The 20,061-nt window shown below is 43.4% G+C and overlaps 1 protein-coding gene across 7 annotated transcripts in view; it reads right to left on the bottom strand.

Moving 5' to 3' along the window:
- The window catches only part of FARP1 (FERM, ARH/RhoGEF and pleckstrin domain protein 1), a 193,531-nt gene that overhangs the window by 1,541 nt on the left and 171,929 nt on the right, over nucleotides 1–20,061 (bottom strand). For 6 of the 7 annotated variants that reach the window (XM_084524103.1, XM_084524105.1, XM_084524106.1 and 3 more), the window contains 10 exons: nucleotides 15,257–15,338; nucleotides 12,624–12,861; nucleotides 10,824–10,954; nucleotides 7,977–8,045; nucleotides 5,952–6,041; nucleotides 4,949–5,031; nucleotides 4,674–4,786; nucleotides 4,024–4,187; nucleotides 1,319–1,426; nucleotides 578–729 (listed from right to left, as the gene is read on the bottom strand). In XM_084524103.1, coding sequence (XP_084380229.1) covers nucleotides 578–729; nucleotides 1,319–1,426; nucleotides 4,024–4,187; nucleotides 4,674–4,786; nucleotides 4,949–5,031; nucleotides 5,952–6,041; nucleotides 7,977–8,045; nucleotides 10,824–10,954; nucleotides 12,624–12,861; nucleotides 15,257–15,338 — 1,230 coding nt within the window. Of the gene's footprint in view, nucleotides 1–577; nucleotides 730–1,318; nucleotides 1,427–2,507; nucleotides 2,645–4,023; nucleotides 4,188–4,673; nucleotides 4,787–4,948; nucleotides 5,032–5,951; nucleotides 6,042–7,976; nucleotides 8,046–10,823; nucleotides 10,955–12,623; nucleotides 12,862–15,256; nucleotides 15,339–20,061 lie in introns of all 7 variants that reach the window. The other variant, XM_084524108.1, reaches the window with a different exon arrangement.

Raw genomic sequence — 20,061 nt, 5'->3', positions numbered from 1 at the left:
AAAAGAGCTAAATTAATTCCCCGTATGAGTAAGCTCAAACCATAATTTAGGAAGAGCAGTGCTTGTTTCCCAGCTCTCCATCTAACTAGAATTCAGTGGAATGTGTAAAAATTATACACTGAAGTGGCAGAACACAGTAAGAAGAGCAGCTTCTGGGAAAAAGTTGGATTTCATTTCAGGTGTGGATTTTACAGCCAGTTGTACTAGAGAGAGTGAAGTTGTTCTACACTCTACTAAAAAGTCCTGTGACCTGTTTACATGCTTCCTGATGTTTGATACACAGAGAGCTATGTACAGCCAGCCTGATTAATTTTGAATGTGCAATTCCTACATCTAATTCAAGTTTTGCAGTGATTATTACTATTGCTACCACGCGTGCTCAAAAACAACCACTTGGTTCTAGCATTACCAGGTTTAAAATTTATTTTAAAATTGTAAAGATTACTTTCTCTTACCGTGCTGAACTACATGCCTGTATTGCTAAATCAGTTTAGTAAATTTGGCACTTACTAACCTTGTTTGGAAAAAAAAAATCTTGTCATTTTACAAAATTGCGTCTCACAAAAGACTGACTTACCTTTCAAATGTGTATTCGCTTTCAGCCCTGAAGTAGTACACATGGGATTTGAAATGCAGCTTGAACACATAATCTTTGTGAATGTTTTCAGATTCGGAAGGAATGGTGAGTGAATATCCCAATAAAGGAAGGCTGGCTAAAGGATGATTGTCCTGAAAAGAAATGGTGAAAAATGCAGTGAGGTCAAATGTTAACAGGCGGGGAGAGCACATAAGTGAAATGGAAAATAAACATCCACTCGTTTCAAGGTAGTTGTGTTTCTGAATTCACATGGAAAAAGTACCAGATTTATACAATGGCAACAATCTGAATTGTTTGGTAATGCCTGCCCATCTTTAGGGACCCTTATCATCAAAATCTTCGGCAAGCTGATCCTACCAGTATTTCCTGGTAAGAAATTTGTCTCAAGCCGCAGGCTTTCACTACTTTCAAGCTGACTTAAAGCAGCATCATCTGGCACCTGCAGAGCACCACATGTGTTCATCCCAGGCCTGCAAACACCCACTCCTTTAGAAATGTACTTGCCAGCCTACACCACTCACTGTTTAAGTGTTTTTGCTTAGTATGGAGTGTATGAACAAATCATTTCTCTAGCCTGCTTATGTGTAAAATATCCTTTTCTTTTTCTTTTATAATGCATAAAGCCTAGAATTGAGGATTTCTGTAATAACACAAGTGTAAGCTAACTGTCGGAAGTGTCAGGAACCGAGTACTCACACACAAGCTTGTGCAATGCGTTACCTGGTGCGATTTATAGAAGAACATACAGAAGTTGGTGAATACCACCCAGAGCTTCTGCCACCCGTTGCTGTTTTTGAATTTTCTTAGGAGATTTCCGGACAGCTGATTCTGAAACAGATCAAAAGTAGGCAAATAAACCAGTGAAGTGCACGGTGCAGAGGTGTACAAGCAGGTGGAAAGTAGCCAAGCCCCACACAAAGGATGTTTGCATTTCTGCTTAGCTTATTTAATTCCACCAATTTGGCTGTAAGCTCAGAACTAGAAATACCTGTCGTTCTTTAAGTGAGGTTTGTCTGCAGTTTAATGACCGTAAGAAAAAATCAGCTGCTTTTACCTCATCCTATGTGACCTTGCTGAATGTGAAAGCGGTTTGGTGAAATGGATGTATTTTTCTTCCACATTTTTCTACTATTAAACAGCAGTTAACTTAGTAATATGTTTTTGTTCATAGCTGGGTACTTCCAAAAACTTCAAACTGCTACACTTATGCATCTATTTTTTAAATTAAGGTGGCTTTCAGTAAAATATTACCAAACATCAGTCAGTCTTGTTAGCCTAGTCTCTGTTCTTTTCAAATGATACTTAAATAGAGCAATGAAAACAGAAAGTCTGACATGAATTTGTGATGTAAAGGAAAATCATGACGTACTTTGGAATTGCAGATAGAGATTGAGCTCTCAGTACCCAGTGAGTTAACGCGGTAACTTTTCAAAGATTTCAAAAGCAAGGACTATCAGCCTTGTTCTTAGCTGGATTTCAGATAATTTACAACAAGGAGGAGGAATACAAGGCACAAGTATTTAGTGGCTGGCTGAAGAAAATAATCTTTTCACCCATCTACTGTAAAGTCCAGCATCACTGTACCTTGCAAATGATGGGGAGCTCTCAGTGAATTATTACTTCTCCTTCCTTGTTGAATATTAGGGCTAGCATCCGGATCAAAACAGCCATTCACATCATTCTCACTATGTAATGCAGGAGCTAATAATTTAGTTTGTAATGCTTAATATTCAAAGCCTGGTGGTCTTGATTTATCTACTACAAACTAAATATTCTCGCAAATATTGCTCTGTTTTCACCAGTCTTGGCTGTGCATTAAAGCCTTTGCTTTAGATAATCCCGTGCTCTGCTATGAGGACTGCTGACGCCGTGACCTAAGTTACAGGCATACTCCTTAATTTTCTGTTACCTCATTACTCTGGAGGATATCATAAAAGGACAGGCTTTGCATTCGGTACCAGCAGACATATGAAATGGAAACAGGCCGCTGATCACTGATCAGTCCAGCAGGTAGGGAAGTACAGTCACTGACAGAGAGAGGATCTTCTACCACAAGAAAGACAGAGAGGAGGGAGAGACACAAAGAAAATAAACGATAATGCTGAAGTGAAAGGCACCAACAGAATGACGTGAGCATGAGTGTGACCTGCCACACGTGAAGCAGCAGTGGAGCTGAAGATGTTGTCACGGAATAACTCCAGGGTGTGTGTTTGGTCTTCACCACCATGTTTGCACACATTTGAGTCACAGGGAGGAACAAAAGTAAAGAACAATGAACCCTGATCTCAGGTAAAAAAAAGATTTGCCTAACTAAACATTTTACTCATTAGAATAAATCACCACTTTAAATTTACTTTATATCAATTTATAATAAGCCCTATGTGTTAGGGGAAAATATGAGAGCCGGTTCCACGCTGAGCTATTTCTCCTTTGCAGGATATAAAGGCATAAAAAGCAGGAAATGCACCTGCATGGGAGCAAAATGAGACTCTGTACTTAGCATTTGCTAATGATTTTCTAAATTTTGACAATTTCCTTTGTCAAATTTCAATTTCTTCTGCTTAAAACCAGAGGCAAACTCTGAACACCATCTGTCCTGGCATCTCCCTAAGTTCTGAGTCAGGGCATCTTCTCCAGTGCAACAGAGAGCTGATATATTAGGGCTGCCTCCTGAGTGGATGTTGATAGTTTTGAGATTCCTTTTACCACTTTCACATAACCCTCCATGTGATTAGGACTGCAATAAAGCATTCAGAGCGCCCTGTGGTGTCTCTCTGGTGAAGGAGGAACACCGAAGCAGACTTGCCACCTCACTTGGACCAAGCACTGAACTAGGAGTCTTTCATTTTAATCTTTGAAAAGCCAATGTCTAGCTCTTGTCCACTAAGCGCAGAGTTAAGGAACGTGTTTCAGATTGGCTTAGCTGTGATCAGGGGGAAAAAAGGCTTTTTATTTGGAGGTGGAAAATGCAAATAAAGAAAAAGCAGATGGGGCTGAGCAATGAGACAAGGTTCCAGAAAAGATGGCTAGGTAAAGAAAGTAAGTTAGTAATACACATAATCAAAACTGTCTGCAGCAGCTAAAGACAATATCCTTTCAGCTCGAGCAACGACTTAATGCCTCTGTCAATGAAAGCATTAAGACAGTTTGACCTGCTTCAAGTTTTCAAGAGCATCAGCACTTTGGGGACAGTTATTTCTGTAAGAATTACTGCTCTAACTGATTTCAAAAAGATGCACTGAGGGAGTGAGAAGTGTGTGCCTTGACTGAGGGCATCGTTTGAGGGTACGGGAGCCAGTTTCACATCACAGGTGTGCCTGGAACATCCCCGAGAGGAAAGAGCACTTATTGAGGAGGAGCAAAAAGGAAATTGTCATTCAAGAGCACATCTGGAGCTGCAGTTCAGATTGTTCTGAGGCAGATACCTCCACAGCAATACTAAAGTCGATCATTGAAACACTGGTATTTCTGTGCCAGCAGACGTGCACCGTAGTGTTGCCACGGTGTGGTGACTGACGTTCGAGTGAGGTGCGGGATGCACTGAGATCGTCCTCAGATTCCTGGTCTACAGTAGTTTCATCAGGAGACTCTATGAAATGCAGGGAAAAAGCATCTTTCTTCCTCTATGCAACAACATATATAATTGGAAAAATTAAACAAGTAAGTCTGTTCACAATCTCGTGAACTAGCTTCAAAACACACTTTTAGAGACAACTTTGTGCAGATGTTAAGCAGATTATTTTTTACGTGTTTCTGCAAGTGTTAGAGTCAAAGCCCACTACGCTTCATCGGTGCTTTTAATACCTTCCAAGGACAGGCACTGCCCAAGTCTCGTAAAATACTTCCTGAAATCATTATGCTTAAGTCACATCTCTATTCAGTGAAACTTTCTGCTAACATCAACAAAAACATTACAGTGGTACATACATAAATATATATATATATAAATATATATAAATCAACTTCAAATGTATCAAATTGACTTGTGGCCAGCACGTATCTCCACTCTGCATAGAAGCAATCACCGACTACACTGACTAAAATTAACAAAACCTCCTCTCTAGCATTTACTTACTATTGTCAGGTGGGCTACTAGCCAGCAATTCTGGGGCAGGGCCACTGCTTTTCTCTGCCAGGTCTATTGCCATCTGAATGTCCTCAGTCCATTTGTCCATTTCAGAACGGGTACTAACAAGGAAAATTCAGGTTTTAATCGCTTTCATAAAGCTGAAAACAAACTCTAAGAAATAGTCCCAAGTTGAACTTGATTTTAATTTAAATGAACAAATACAGACATGAGATGCTAGCTTTTTTCAACATTAACTGTGTGTGTTGTCTCCATCAAATTACCTTGCTGCAACAATGATGGATTGCTGTTGACCTCGAAGTGTTAGACAATGAGGAACCCCCCATTCCTCTTCACTTTCTTCTATCTGAGAGAAAAGTCAACATGCAGTCAGACTGTAGGAAACAATCTTATTTCTTAAGATGAAACAGTGAACTGGACAAGCTTTTGCCATTAGGGAAAAGAAAAGCGAGATGGTCAGAAACAACTTTTTGAGCTAGAAAAAACTGGTAGCCTGAAAGGTGAAAAAATATTAAATTGTGCAATAACCCTTTAAGCCAAAAGCATGGCTTTTTGTCAAAGAAAGGAAGACAATGGTATTTTTATGTGGGAGTGCTTTGGACACTGCAGCATAACACAATACTGCTGTGAACCAGTCGTGCCAAATGGACATCAATAATTGAGTAGATTCCTAGAAATGTTAGATAAAACTTGAAGCCTCACCAGTGCTGAGAGAAATTCAGTTACTGTGATAGTGATCATCTAATTCAATATCAGGAAAATGGTATAAAATAGATATGAGAACATGAGAAGTTCCAATGAAAATAATGGGGAAAATGGAAGTTTTGAAACCACCAAGAACATTTGCTAAATCATGTAAGAAGAAGAACTATTACTGGCTATTGGGCCTGAATCGTCTATTTTCCAGAAGAATTGCAAAAGGGCGCAGAGTGACATATTGCTGCCTGCAGTTTCCCACTACCTTGGCTTTTAAGATTAATAGACAGAAACACTAGGAAACATTTTTTCATAGGATTGAAATTGCCACTACTGATTACTTGCCTCAAACAGTGTTTCTATTAGCAATTGGTTATGAATCACTTGTAAGAATCATGGTTAAATTTATGGTCTGAAAATATAAAGAAAAGAAAACCCACAACAACAACTTATCTGAATCAGACAACAACCCTTTGCTACTGCTCTCACTCCAGCAGAAACTGAGCAAGCAACAAAGATGGGACCTTAAATAACCATTTAAGCATGAATTCAACTTCTTGTTATACTTACTGTCATGCCATACAGTGGTAGATGCCCATGGACTTTAAACTGATTTGATGCTGTCAGGCCTCTACTTGTGTACAACAAAATATCATTAAACTGAAAAGCAAGAATAAGCATTGTTAGAATTATGTTGGCACACATAGAAAGATATCAGAATAGTAAATACAAGAAAACTATCCGGTACTGGCAGTCCTAATGCAAGAATCCAAAATACTGGCTTCCACAATATCTCTCGTATTATCCCTAATACCTCGTATTGTCATCTGTTACCATCCCTGCCTTCCTTCCCAGCTATTCTCTGGCATGTTCTCACAATTTTCCACTTGTTATCTTCTAATATTCCAATATGTTCTCATCCATTTATGATCTCTGGGTCAAAACTAACAAGCCACAGCAGTGAAACCAAGTAGGACCTTTCACAGTCTGGGGCAGTTTGAAGCAATGGAAGGAAGAGAAGCCTGTTTCATCAATACTTTATCCTGATTTGTGTGGAAAGGAAGCATGCCCCAAGACAGGTGTGTCCAACTCTACTCTTCGGGTGGTTATCTATTACTCCACGTATTTTGAAGGAAGCTGTGAGACCTGTTTCATATAGGTGACTAGGTTAGAAATGTCAAGGTGGAGTGACTATTTCTTGACATACAGAACTTCCTACAAGTTTGACAACAACATGTCAAAGGTCCACCTGCATTTGGTTGCATGCTGTAAAAATAATGGTCAATTTTCACTGACCACATGTCAAAAGATGTTCTCCTCAAACATGGCTCTTGCATCAAGAGAATCATACTCTGTAGAGGGAAACAACTCTCATCAGAGTGCTACAACTGAATAGCAATCATTCATGGAGTGATGTGGATTGGCCACTAGAGGGGGATTTAATTTTGCCAATAATTGCTCATGTATTTGGAGTCACAGAATACTGATTCAGGCTTTTATCTCCAAGAAAGATTCTGGTCCTTGAGGGAGATGACAGACTTCTCCGAGAGTGCGAGCGACTGCCAAAAACTGAGATTGATTTAAGAGTCTTGTCTCAATTTTCAGCGTTTTATACAAGTATAATATCAAGGCATCATCTGGCAATGAGAATGGTGGTATGCAAGGAAATATGCACCATATCCATTAGGCTCCCTCTTTAGCACCTTTATAGCCATAATCTTACCAAGGTAAAACTAGCAGTTACATGTTGGGCTCATTTGGGAGAGTAAATGCTAAAGACCCCATAAAATCTAGCACGCTTGCAAGCTTTTCTATACATCTTCACGTTTTGCACACAAGGGACCGAGTTTGAGTTTTCCTGTCTCTGACTCTTTATGTCCTGCCCTGTACCACCAGACTATAAAATCTGGGCACTCTGCTGGGCATCCCAGTCCCCCGGCATCAACAGCTGAGCTGCAGCAGGACTGGGGTCCTGGGAGCAAGTCAGCTTTCCAGGAAGAGAGGAGAAACCATCTGGTCAGCTCTTGTGGATTCCAGACTGAGTGAGATTGCTGCAACCTGAAAATGCTGTGAGTGATGGTGGGAGGAGATAATTTTTCCTAGTGAAATAGCTTCTAAATGTATCTCCAGGTAAAGGCAGACCCATCAACACGCTAGGCATACCTGGGCTGAAACTGGATGGTTTGTGGAGAAACTTGTTTCTGTAATGTGTCCTGAGAGCATTATGTGGATTATCTTTTATATCACTCAGAGTTATTCTTTATCTTCTTTTCTGGACATGATCACTAACCCTGGTGCCACTTTTCATTTTGTAATGACTCTTCTAATACTTAAGACAATGTTGCTAGGAGGTATTATTTTATCATGGTATTCACACTGTCATATAAAAATAAATAGTTTTATCTTTGTAAGCACTGACAAAGAGAACATTGGTTTTGGAAAGAAACATATATTCTTAACAAACAGCTAGGTGATGTATTTTGTTGATTTAACCAACTGTTTAAAAATACTTACTGTAATTCACAGTTCCAGTTTGCTTAATAGTTGGCTACAGTTACATGTCAACATATAAAGAAAAATCGCCTTCTCGCTTACCAGAAAGAACATTCGTTGCTGTAAACCTTTTCCGGACAATTTACTAAGACTGCCCAGTCTAATGAACTCCTGTAGGAAGCAAATACAAAATAAATATGTGTCTTTTGCCAAAATGATTATGATTTTTTAGTATGCAAGAATAAATATGACTACTTGGTCATAAGACTGAATTGATTATCAGTCACCGAGATTTTTTATTATCTTTACTAAATATGTTAAAAATCTTTATAGGATATTTTCTTTCTATTCTTAACCACCTCTACCATCAACTGCTGGATAGTATTTCATTCATTTCAGGAAAATTCAGCTAGGCAAAATTTTCTGTACCTAACATTGATTCTTTCAGACAGCTAGCTACCTCTTTCATCAGTTTTGAATGAATATTCATACTACAAATGATGTAAATGCTAATGATAAGTGGGTCTGTACGTTACTTATTATATAGACACTGGTCAGCTTGTGTTGTGTGTATGGCATGTACAGCTCTTCACTGAGGTGAAAAATCAGCTGAACAAATCAACATCAGCAGCAGGAAAGGAGGGAAATTGGTCTGGCAGCATGAGCTACCCTAGTACAGTCCATGTCAAATAATACAGTGCATTACTTGAGATGAAATTGCTTCAAAATGTTTAGGGATCTAATTATCGGAAGAGCATCACAACCAGAACTTTCAAACCACTGGGGTTTCCTGGATTTATTGTCATCTATAACGTATCTCCACCGTACACATACCTGAACCCCATCAAAGCATAGTTTTTCAGTCACTCCCTCCAGCTTCTGCCAAGAGGTTTGTATTTATTTCTTAGTCTTTTGAAGGTCATTCTGCTCATATTGTGCATGTAAAAGGCATATAAAGCATCAGAATCACCTGCAACTTAGCAATGAATTAGCTGTAGGAAGATTAATCTGGTCAGAGCGACACTTCAGTTGCCTTAGGGTTGCTGTGGTGTGTCCAGCCCCCTACCCACATTAAGTTAGGGTGGGAAAAGTGCCTGGAGAAGGTTGTTCCTTCTGTCACAGTGAGCTCACGGTACCAAAGGGGCCACTGGAAGCTGTGCTGGCACCACGTAATATTAATCACAATTACTATTTACGTGGTACTGCCTCATGGTCAGTACTCCCAGGCCTAGCTCCAGCAGGGCAAGCACTGCCCAAACCCACAGCAGAGCCGCAGGCCATCGCCATCTGCAAGCAGAACCGACTGGGGGATGCTTTAATATCCAGTACGGGAACCAGGCTGGTGGCTGCAGAGACTGGGGCAACATGAAGACGACGGTTACCCAAAGCCACCACCGTTAGGACAGCCGAACCACAGACCTAGCACGAGAGGCCTCCTCGGAGGCTCCCCTCTCTGAGACGTGGCACTGGGCCACCTCTGGGTAACACACGGGCACCATCGGCACTGCTCAGCAGCATCTGCCTTCCTGGCTGAGTGGCCAAAGGGCTGGACAGCAGCAACGTCTTGGGCATCTGCCAGAGCGTGGCAGCCAAAACCTTTCCCCTTGGCAGGCAAATGGCCTCTGCCCCCCGTCTGCCGCCTTCTTGAACTTCCTAGGAGAGGAAGACAGCTCTGTCTTTAAATAGAATAGGGCAGCAGCAGCAGCAGCAGCCGGTGACAGCGTTTAATTTCATGTGATGGAGGATGCACAGGCTGGGAAGCGTCCTGAGGGGCTTGCCAGGGACGTGCATGGTCTGTGGATCACTGGAAGGGAGCACAAGCCGCGGTGGCTGCTGGAGGGACAGGGAGGAGGCGAAGTGAGAGGGTGGGGGACTGCTGCAAACCGAGACATACCTGTGCTCAGCTCCACTTCAACCCCCTTATCTGAAATGTTTAAATCTTTAAATGAACAAGAGCACGGAGAGGCCAGAAAGCTGCCTCTCTGCCAAGAGCCCGTGGTGGCTCGAGGCATGGACACGGCTCTGCAAGCAGACCCCGGGCTGGATGGCCAGGCTGCAGGCCACGTTCAAGCACTGCCATACTTGCAATCCAATCCAAAACTCATCTTTTATTCCTAGCTGTTTCCCAGAAATGTATGAGGGGCAGGAACAGTCTAGTGATATATTTTCTGTTGCCACAAGCAGTGCCTTTGTGTATTATGCACAGGAGTCAGGGAAGTAAGGAAGAAATCACTTCTACAAGGCAGCTCTCAAGCTTGCACGCACAGATACGTGTACACAGAAGAGCAGAAAAGGTTACAAATTCTACAGAGGGTCATTTATTCTGAAATAAGCCTGTGTTTTAAAAATGCATGGCAAGTAAGGAAGAGATGTCCTCATTCCCATAACATAATTAAAAGTATTTACTTAAGGCAACACTGTCTCAAAAAATACTGCCTAACATTACATGCAGACTAAAGAGACTGCTCGTCCCCAGGGCCACGAGTTTCAAAGCCAGGCATCGTGAGCAGGCTGAAGGTCCTCCAGCACAAATGTCTTGCTTTCCTTTAATCTGCTACACTCTAGCACTGAGGATTGAAAAAATAAAATAAGGGCAGAAAGAAATGAGGAAATGTGCAACCGCTCAAGCTCTGAATGCTGAGATAAATGTTACATTTTTACTGCCTCTTGTAATAGATACTTGGAATTGCCTACAACCACCCAAATCTATACATAAAATAAACCTAACAAAATCAGTAAAAAATAATAAGGATGATTGCTTCTTCCCATTTTAAAGGCTGCTGTTTTCTATGACATTATTATGTTTACATTTGATAGCTTTTTGTGAGAAAAAAAGGTTCATATGAGGAAAGGCAATTTCACAGATGCTCCAAAAAAAATACCAGATTTCCAAAATACACCTAATGCTTTGAAATGATATCAAAGCTTGGTCACAATTCTGTTACTTACCCTTCCTGGGATCACCAGATTGTCTATGCCTATCAAGTCTTTCTTGAGTTCGTGCAGCTTCTGGAAGTTCTCCATCTTTATCATATTGCCATGGAGCTGAGCCACCATTTCAGAAATCTCAGCCAAAGCAGCTAGATAAAAAAACCGTGACATGCTTATTATAAACTTACAAGGATGTTCAAAAAGAAAGACTTCTGTCTGCAGCAAGCAATTCACGGACATCGTCTTCCCTGCGACACTCTTTTCCTTCACAGAATAAACCTGCTCAGGCAGACTAAAACCCACACAAGCTCTGAACATCATCTGACTAAGGATGGAGCATTGTCATGAAGAGACCATCAGTTTCTTGCTCTATTTTAGCTGCAGAAACATTGTAGGAATAGTCAAGTCAATTCATGGTAACAGTCAAAAGATTCTACTAAAGCATTTAACTCAGAGAATTGGGCTGAAAATCACTTTATCTTTTCTGGGGGACCAGCTCACAGCATTGCTCCCTGTGCCATCACGTACATGAGCACCAACCTGGATACACCCAAACAGACAGGCAGTCTCTGAATGGGCTGAACACACTCTTTGACTGATACTAGCACTGGAAAAGGAGTTACAGCCCTCTGCATTTAAAAAATAGAGCTAATGGCACAGTAACAGTGGTTCCTCCTTCCTGTATCATTGCTCAGAGCACCGTTTATCCACGTGTTAACAAGAGACCTGTGTTCTCTGCTGCCTGTCACTTGGTGGGATTCACATCCACATCTCCCCTTTTCTTGCTGCCTTTACACCCTGACCTTTAACTGAAATCTGCAAGCACCTTAGTAAAAGGAATCAACACATCACCCTCACCACAGGGCCTTGGCTAGAAGACATGAAGGCACCACTTGCTGTCCTCCTTGAGGTCTTTCAGGCAGCAGCTGCATTTGGGCAAACACCCGTGTCATGTAGCCCTGCAGTGTCACCGACCTCTGCGGCATTTCCTATCGCCACAGATCAAGTTGCCTCCCTATTTTGTGCACTGCCTCCTGCAGGTCTCATTGCAAGGAACTCAGTTCAGCTAACACCATAGAGCTTGGGGCAGCCATCCTGGGCACTGTCCCCTACCCATTCCTTCTGTGGATCTGCCCTGAGTGCTAAGGGTATGGATAACATAGGTATCATTCAATTTAGACAGCTTACAATAGGGAGGAGGAAGGGTACATGGAAGGAGGAAAGTAAATCACTGAAAAGAAATAGCAAGCGGTGACCTCAGACCGCAGGAAGAAAAATTCTTCACATTTGGAAAAAAAAAAAAAAAAAAACACAAAACCACACACATGTTGGCAGCTTTGAGTTATTGAAACAAATCGTGGAAGTGGTAAAAGAACAAACTGTATGTCTGGAAAAATAATACTCTCCTTAAGACATAACAACAGCCGCTGCACAGGGTCAGAGCAAGGGTTCACCTGGGCCAGTGCTTTGTGTTCCCAGCAGATATCTAGGGAAAGCTGGCAAGCACAAGGCAAGCACATCTGGTGTGTCTCCTGTGTTCTCTCCCGACCTCCCCACTGTTTTCAGCTGAAGAGACTTCCTGAACTGCGTGCCATTTCTGCATATTTAATAGCCCCCAGCAGCTTTCTCTTCCAAATGTTTGTCCAGAGCGTGCCATAATGTGTATGCAAGGACAACCTTAGTCATACCACTTCTGGTCTTCGGAGTGCTTGATTTTGCAACTCTTTGAATGTAGGCTTACTTATTTTTTGGTTTTGTTTGCACATGCACCTCTAACACTTCCCAGCTCCAGGAACTGATGTCTTCTCCCTCACTTACCTCTCGAATCCCTGAAGTCTACGTGGGCTGGTGGGTAATGCTTGCAAAGCCTCTCCATTATCTGCTTGTAGTGCATAAGCCTGTGCAAAGGCCTGAGGAGAAAGGTATTGAGAGGCAAGTAGCAGACTTTCTGTAGCTCGAAGTCCCTGCAAAAGGTCTCCAGCTTGCGAGAGTTCTTGATCCCATTCTCCAGCTCCATTAAAATCTCATTGTGCTTCCACAGGTGAATTGTCAATTGCTTATAGGCACAGAGAAAGAACAAGCACATGGCAGAGCTATTAGCAAACACGGTGAGATGTGACTCATAAACATTCATCCCAAACCTGTACCAGTAAAAAATCCAGCTCTCACAGCAGTTGGGATTTTGCGAGCAGAATCGCTGTGCAACACAGTGCCTCTGATATGCACTTGAAAAGAAGAAATGTCATCACTAATGAGATGCACACCCCCCCCCCGGACCCTGCTTTCACTGTAAGACGAAAGTACATGAGTGAACAAAGCTAAATCTCGCATCAGGGAGAAGTCCAAAGGCAAGGAGATGACATAAACATAGCTCGTGCAAGCTGGAGCAACAGGGAGAGAGCGGAATCCAGTGCCAGGAAACATAAATGGATTTTATAGGAGCATGAAGGCATTTAAGTGCCCCTGATCACTTAGGTGGTTTTGGAGAATTGAGATGTAGGCAACTGGACTTCTGGCTTCTGTTCCCGTTATTAATGAGAAGTTGCATCTCCTGGGAACCTGAACAGACACACAAATACAGCTGTCCAACAGACATGGCTATGTTGGAGTCCTCCATGCTCAGATTACATCCTCTCCTACTTAGTGCAGTCACTAAGATGACTATGTTGAATGGATTGCAGAAGACATTCTGGTTTAATCTAAAGCTTGTGATTTTTGACACATTTCCAATCAACTCCCTCTCCCTGTGATATGTGACATCTTCACCATAAACACGACTGCCCTGCAGCCTTCACTTCATCCCTAGGCTACGTATTCGTCCTACAGGCCTGCAGCTCTGGCAGCAGGCAAAGACACCGCAGACCCCCGGGACCAGTAGAGAGGCTGCCCATTAATTGCTTGACTTCTCTGCTAAGTTAATTAAACAAGGAGAGTCAGTTTTCAGATCTCATGATAAAGATGTCGAGTTTTAACTAATTTTATTGTTTCCTAGGCAGTTCCTTAGGTCAAACTGGGTTTTGCCTCTTTCCTCTGCGTATCTGTTGTTATCAGCCGTGGTGATAGTGATTTGCTCATCGAAGCACCTGGAACAAAATCCTCTAATGGGAAAGGGAGAACAGCAAAGGTGAAAGCACACCAATGGGCCTAAGTTACAGTGAGGTTGTATACTGCCTTTGGGCTAGTGCCACAGAAGGACTTGGAGGCAGTGAAGGACAAAATTTAATGTTGCGAGGTACTGAGAGCAGGAGGACAATGTGTCAGAAGCTCACCGAGACTCCAGAAACTTTGTGTATCCCTTTAGAGGGGAGGAACGGGGGTAGAAAAGTCCCCCTGCATTTCTTCCAATGCATCTGAATTGTGTCTTGAGGGGAAAAAGCTGTTCCTGCTAATGCAGAAAGGGTAAAAATGCTTTATTGGTGACACAGCCACCTATGTACTGGGGACTGTGAATCAAGGCTTCTACACTCTCTTCTTCCCACTTGCTCTGTAATTGCTTCCATGCCACTTAACCTCTCTGCACATCTGCCTGTCCTTCTAGAAGATGAGCTCAATACCAACTACCATAAAGTCCATAAAGAGAGCCATAAAGTCCAAACCACCCTGTCCTCCAGCCAAGGACTCAAGGCTGCTGGTGACCAACAGAGGTCACCAGGGAAGGATTTATCTGGTAGTTTGGAGGTCCACATGCCAAACGTGTAGTGCTGTCCTTTGCCAGGCACTGATGGATAGGCTGGATGCACAGACACATTAATAAGGTGAGCTGTGTGCTATCTGTCTGTACTCTAAGAGTCTGCAGGACTCCCGTGCCTGCCTTCCACGCAGTTTGTTCTAGCTATCAGCAGTGCCTGGCCTCACAAATGCTGCTCCAGGCAGATTGAGAGCGGAGGCACAGCCCGCAGAAGGTTACGTTCCGATTTACTGCTCATACACCTATTTTTGCTTTCAGCCTTAAAGCTGAAAAGCAATTTAATTATTCATTCAAAAATCTTGCGTCTAACTTGGCACCGTAGCGCACAAGTAGAAGTTCCCCAAATCAAATCAGGGTCCAGGTTCCAATCGCTGCTCCTGCAACATTTTAACTTTTTTACTTGCATGCACAAGTAGGCACGGTTGGCTTTTGAACGATCTCTTCGGAAATGAAAATTCTGATGTTTTGTCTCTATTTGAAAGAATAAAGAACTGGAAGTGAAATGTTCCTGAGCTTTTGTGTGTAGTGTTCCTAAATTTGCAGAGGGGGTTGGGGAAAGGGGCTGTGCAACTTAATGTCGTCTTGCACTTCTGCAATCTCGGTGCTCACCCAGCACTTGATATCTCATCAAAGGAAACCGGTGTAGCATAAGCTTTGATTAAAACTGGCGAAAACCAGCACAATGGGCCACATCACATAAAAACGAAAACGCAGGCTGATTCTAATCCATGTCAAAGCGTAATGGTTATAGGATCACTCCTACCTTCATGCTCTGGATGTTCTTCAGCATAACATCCCCGATTCTTTGGTAATCTCCTTTAATGTGAGCATTAGAGCGGCCTTCCCTGTCAGCAACAGAAACTTCAGTCAGGCAGCATAATCACTTACACAGAAAGGAACTCAACAGCTCATTTCTTTCACAACTCTAACCCCCGTGCTCCTGGGCTCGGGAGCGTGCGAGGCATCTTCCTGACGGACGCGTGACTCCCAGGGACGGCTGGCTCCTCACCCAGCCTGACAATAGCGAGGGCAGGCACTTCACAGAAGGATTAGACCTTTAAAGAAAATTGCCGGGGTTTTTAAACACGCTAGAGGAGGCTGGAAATGCCTGGAGAAAAAGACATCAAAACGCCGTTGCGATACATGGGCTGAGAGCAGGAGGACGATGCTGTGAGGAAACGAGAACTGCACCCCAGAACAGGAGGCTCCTGCTCTGAAAAGCTTTCGGCTTGTGTAAGGGACAGTGGGGGAAAAAATTAATCTGCCCAGCATCTGGGTTTGACTCATGAGTGTTACATGCTGGCAGAGAACTGGCTTCCAGTATGTCACTTTTGGTATGAAGACTGCAAACTGCTCCCCTCCCACCCAGCCAGCTGCACTTGGGTGGGTGCTCCCTTTGGGAGAAGCCCAACTTCTGATGAAAAAGATGTTTCTGCTTCTGAGCCCATGTGCGAGACAGGCAGGGATGTCACATGCTGGATGAGCCCAAACACATCATCTAGAGAACACTGGAGGAAAAAAATCATGAATATGAGAACCTAACTGGTACAGATCTGTTCCAATTAAGTTCAATTTTCAAAAGAAAGTCAGTAGGGGGATGAGAGGAGAAGCACTGCTCCCCTCCCCTTTCCAACTGCTAATACTGCACCCAAGGTTCCTGCAGGGTGGCTTTTTTTCGAGCTGTCCTCAATTTTTTTTTTAAATCCATTGCAATTCCCACATCTGCTTATTGGGAGGCAGATCTGCAGACAGAGCAATTGCAATTCGGATGAAGAAATGCACTACCTTGGAAGAGGGCAGAAATATAAGCAACTTCTCCCTGAGCCCAAGAAGAACAGAACCTCTGCTTTGGGTTACTGCTAATGGATATATTGTTTTTCACTCATTTGCAGTAGTTCACTCTTTCAAGAAAATTCTGTGTGCAGCGAAGGAATAAATGGACAACCAGATGGTAAATCCCTGCCTTGCTCAGTAGCAGCAATTTAGCCAGAGAAGTCCCACACTCACCAAATCACAGAATGTGATTTGCAGCTGTTGTTAGGATATACTTTCCACTGGTGAGACCCGTGGAAAATACATCTATACATGTATTAAATCTCTACGTTATTACGTGAATAGACATATTCAGACATATTTTGTTTGGTAAAGACAGACATGGTTATGTTCATGCTGGATACCCTCTCTGCATCCTTTTCTAACTGGGAAATGCAGAGGGCACGGATCATGAGTGCTACATAGAAACATCCTCCACTTCATCCTTCCACAAAGGGCCTCAGCTGATAAACAAGGGATTGTTCCATGTTCATTTGAACAACATCCAGCGTCATAGGCTGCCTTTAATTATTTCCTATTGTGTTAAGTCTCTCAGGCACTCACACAGCTATTGAAGTAAGAAAAATACAGCTCTCTGTAAGACTTTTTATGATTTTCTGAAACCCAGGGCTACACTAGGGTAGGAAGTCGGGCTGTGTCAACGGTAGCTGCAATTAGCATTGCCTGTTTTGCCAAAGCACTACATTAAATAAATGCTGCCATAGTCAAAACTATGAAATATAAACCTAAGAAAGGGTCTATACTGCCAGGAACAACAGGGGCATGCATGTATGGGCATCACAAGGCTATAGTTTCTGAATTACCCGAGGACAAAAGCCCAGTTTCTCTCTCCACAAAGCTTCTACAGCCCCCCCTGTGCTGCTCCTTCCCCTTCCCCCATGTCCTCTCTCCATCCAGCAGCTCCCCCCACCGGCCTTTCCTCCGAGAGGCTGTAAATAAAACTTCCCAGCCTCTAAGGCTCCGCTCAAAGTGGCTCATCTCAGAGTGCCCCTGACCGAAACCCACTGACATTTGAAGTCCCAGGCAGTAGCGCCGCACTGGTGGGAAGCGAGCGAAAGCAACCCTCTGCCCGTGCAGCCAGCAGGCAGCATCCCATCCCGAACGGCTCACGCTGAGCATTTGCACACAATCCCAGAAACGTCAAAGCCAGGCGAATCTGTGCTGCTGCCAGGAACGACGTGGTGTTCGGTAATTATCTCTAGGAGAATTTGTGCTTTATGCGTTGTTCTCTGACTCCCTGGCATTGCCTCGGCCCCTTTTTTATGGCTTTCTGTTTGATTTAATCTAATGGACTTCAGCAGTTTGGTACCTTTCTGTTGCAGTGCCAAGATAAATAATAAGGGCATCATCGCAGGCTGTTATTTTTTAATAGAAAATTGCTTTTCTGATCTCAAGGCTATGCATCGGTTGGCTGAAATACTCCTTGCCAAGCTCGTATCCACCAGCTAGCTACTCGAAGGCTGACCCTGAGCCTACCGAAGTCACAGCGAGTGCTCCCACTGACTCTGTGAACTTCAGCTAATATTTAGTGTGGTTGCTCGATGAACAGTCGGGTCCTTATTTCCTAAAAGTTGACCCCCTGGCCCCTCTTCAGCTCAGCCAGCACTGGCTGCTTGCACAGTATCTCACCACATTCCTGCACGGCATCAGGAACATTCCCCTTCATTAGCTTTTGCCCAAAGCCTTTTTTTTTTTTTTTTTTTTTTTTTTTTTAACAATTTGTGGGTTTTTACATCTTGCTCAGCATCTTGCCAGGGAGACAAAGAGGGAGAGAAGGGGGATCCCCAAAAGTGACAGCCTCTCTCCAGCTGCTGGCTGAATCATAGCAGCCAGGCCAGCAGAGGTAACCCGTGCTGTAGGCAAATGAGTCCTGCTGGAAGAGGTAAAACCCAAAGAAAATCCAGAAATGTGATGGCCAGGCACTGCCCCTCACTCCAGCCATTCTCCCTGCTTTGGTTCTTTATTCCCACACAAATGCTGCCCCTTGTAACAGAGATGCTTTTCCCACTGGGGATGATGCACAGCTGCATGGGCTGTGATGCACAGCAGAAGGGTGGAAAGCTGAAGCCAGGTGTGGGGCCAGGAGGGGAGGAGCAGGATGGCTTCACATCTTCCTCCTAAAACCTGTCCTCCACTCCACCCCAGCTCTCTGCCTTGACTCGGCAGCAATCCCTACACTACACTGCTTTTTTCCCCAGCTCCCCTACATGCAAATCCCAAATAAATAGGAAGAAAAGAACCTCCCCTGCCCAAAGAGCATCCAAACACACAGACAATTAAAAAAAAACAAACACCCAACCCATCGGATGGTGTCTTACTACTTCAGGAGCCCAAAGCACAGAAGCAGAGAAGAGAGCTCTCCCTGCGGGGTATGTTTTGAGTAACAACACTCAGCTTGCTGAGGGGGAAGAAGCTGCTCATTTGTTGTGCATCGATGGCTGAATCGTTCTTCTTACTCCTTGTCTTCATGGGTCACTGTTTGGACACGGTGTCTATCTGCCAGTGACAAGTGACAGCTCAGGGAATAGATTCCCACAAATTTTCATCAAGAGCTGATTCTACAGAAAATGCAGAAGCTGTTTTCCCCAGACATTACGTGCCCTTGCTCCACTTAGAGTGGGGAGGTCTAATGCTACTGAAAATTGGGCTGAATATTGGAGATACTGTTCCATAATAAGCTCATTTCCCACTTGTCTACAAATAGTCCCTTCCTTTTTACCATAACACAAGTGTACAATTGCAAGCAAAGGGGAGGTGACCAACTTTTTATCTGATAAGAAACTCAGGAAGAACCTTATATAATACTAAAAAAGGCCACCAGAGCCCATGCAAGCAGCTATGTTGGATTTTCCAATTATGCAAGCTACTCAGTGCACATCAATGAAAAAAAAAAGGAAAGGATATCTTGGGTCAGCCCATACTATCCTCAGCCCTCCACAAATGCCAGTAGGAGGCACAAAGATCTGATGAGGATGGTGGTAAGGCAAAGGACGGAAAGGTGTCTCAATGTAGATTTCTTTCCAGGTCAACATAAAAACATAAAATTGCAGCCTTTCAATTGCAGAAAAAAATAAATAAATAAAAAAAATCAGTTGCAGCAAATGATATTTGAGTGTGTGACCTTCTGTTACAGGCTTGGGAACAGCATCTCCCTCCTGGGTACTGCAGCTCATCTTTAAGCACTCAGATCCTTTAGACATTTTAAGAGCACTGCTAACCACAGTTGTAGTATTAAGCAATACCTTAAACATTCCCCACTGAAACTACCTTTTCCGTAAGACAAACATTTCACAGGTGGAATACAAGAGTCGGTAAAAGCAAAACACCCTCTTCCTCTCCCACAGTGCTTATTAGGCAGTGCCTCTCAGCACCCTGCCCATTAGAGATGCTGCTGCAGTTGTCTTTCCAGGCAGTAAGTGTTGCAGGGACGCTGTTCAGAGCAGAAGACATACTGCTGAAGCCACCAGAGCTACCCAGAGCCCCATCAAGCCTTAGGAAAGCTACCCCTGTTGTGGGAGAAACCCAATCCACATGAAATATGTGTCACAATGCTTTTAAGCAGGAAGAGATCAGAGCAAGAAACACCTCGGGATGGACACCTGTACTGAGAACACCATGACACTGTGGCTGAGAACAGAGAAGCCGTGGGTGCCCCATCCCTGGAGGTGCTCAAGGCCAGGCTGGATGGGGCTTTGGGCAGCCTGGGCTGGGGGGAGGTGTCCCTGCCCATGGCAG

This window comes from Aythya ferina (genome assembly GCF_964211825.1).
Source record: "Aythya ferina genome assembly, chromosome: 1".
NCBI classification, from domain to species: domain Eukaryota; kingdom Metazoa; phylum Chordata; class Aves; order Anseriformes; family Anatidae; genus Aythya; species Aythya ferina.
The sequence above is the reverse complement of the archived record's forward strand: the minus strand, read 5'-3'. Positions and strand labels throughout refer to the sequence as shown.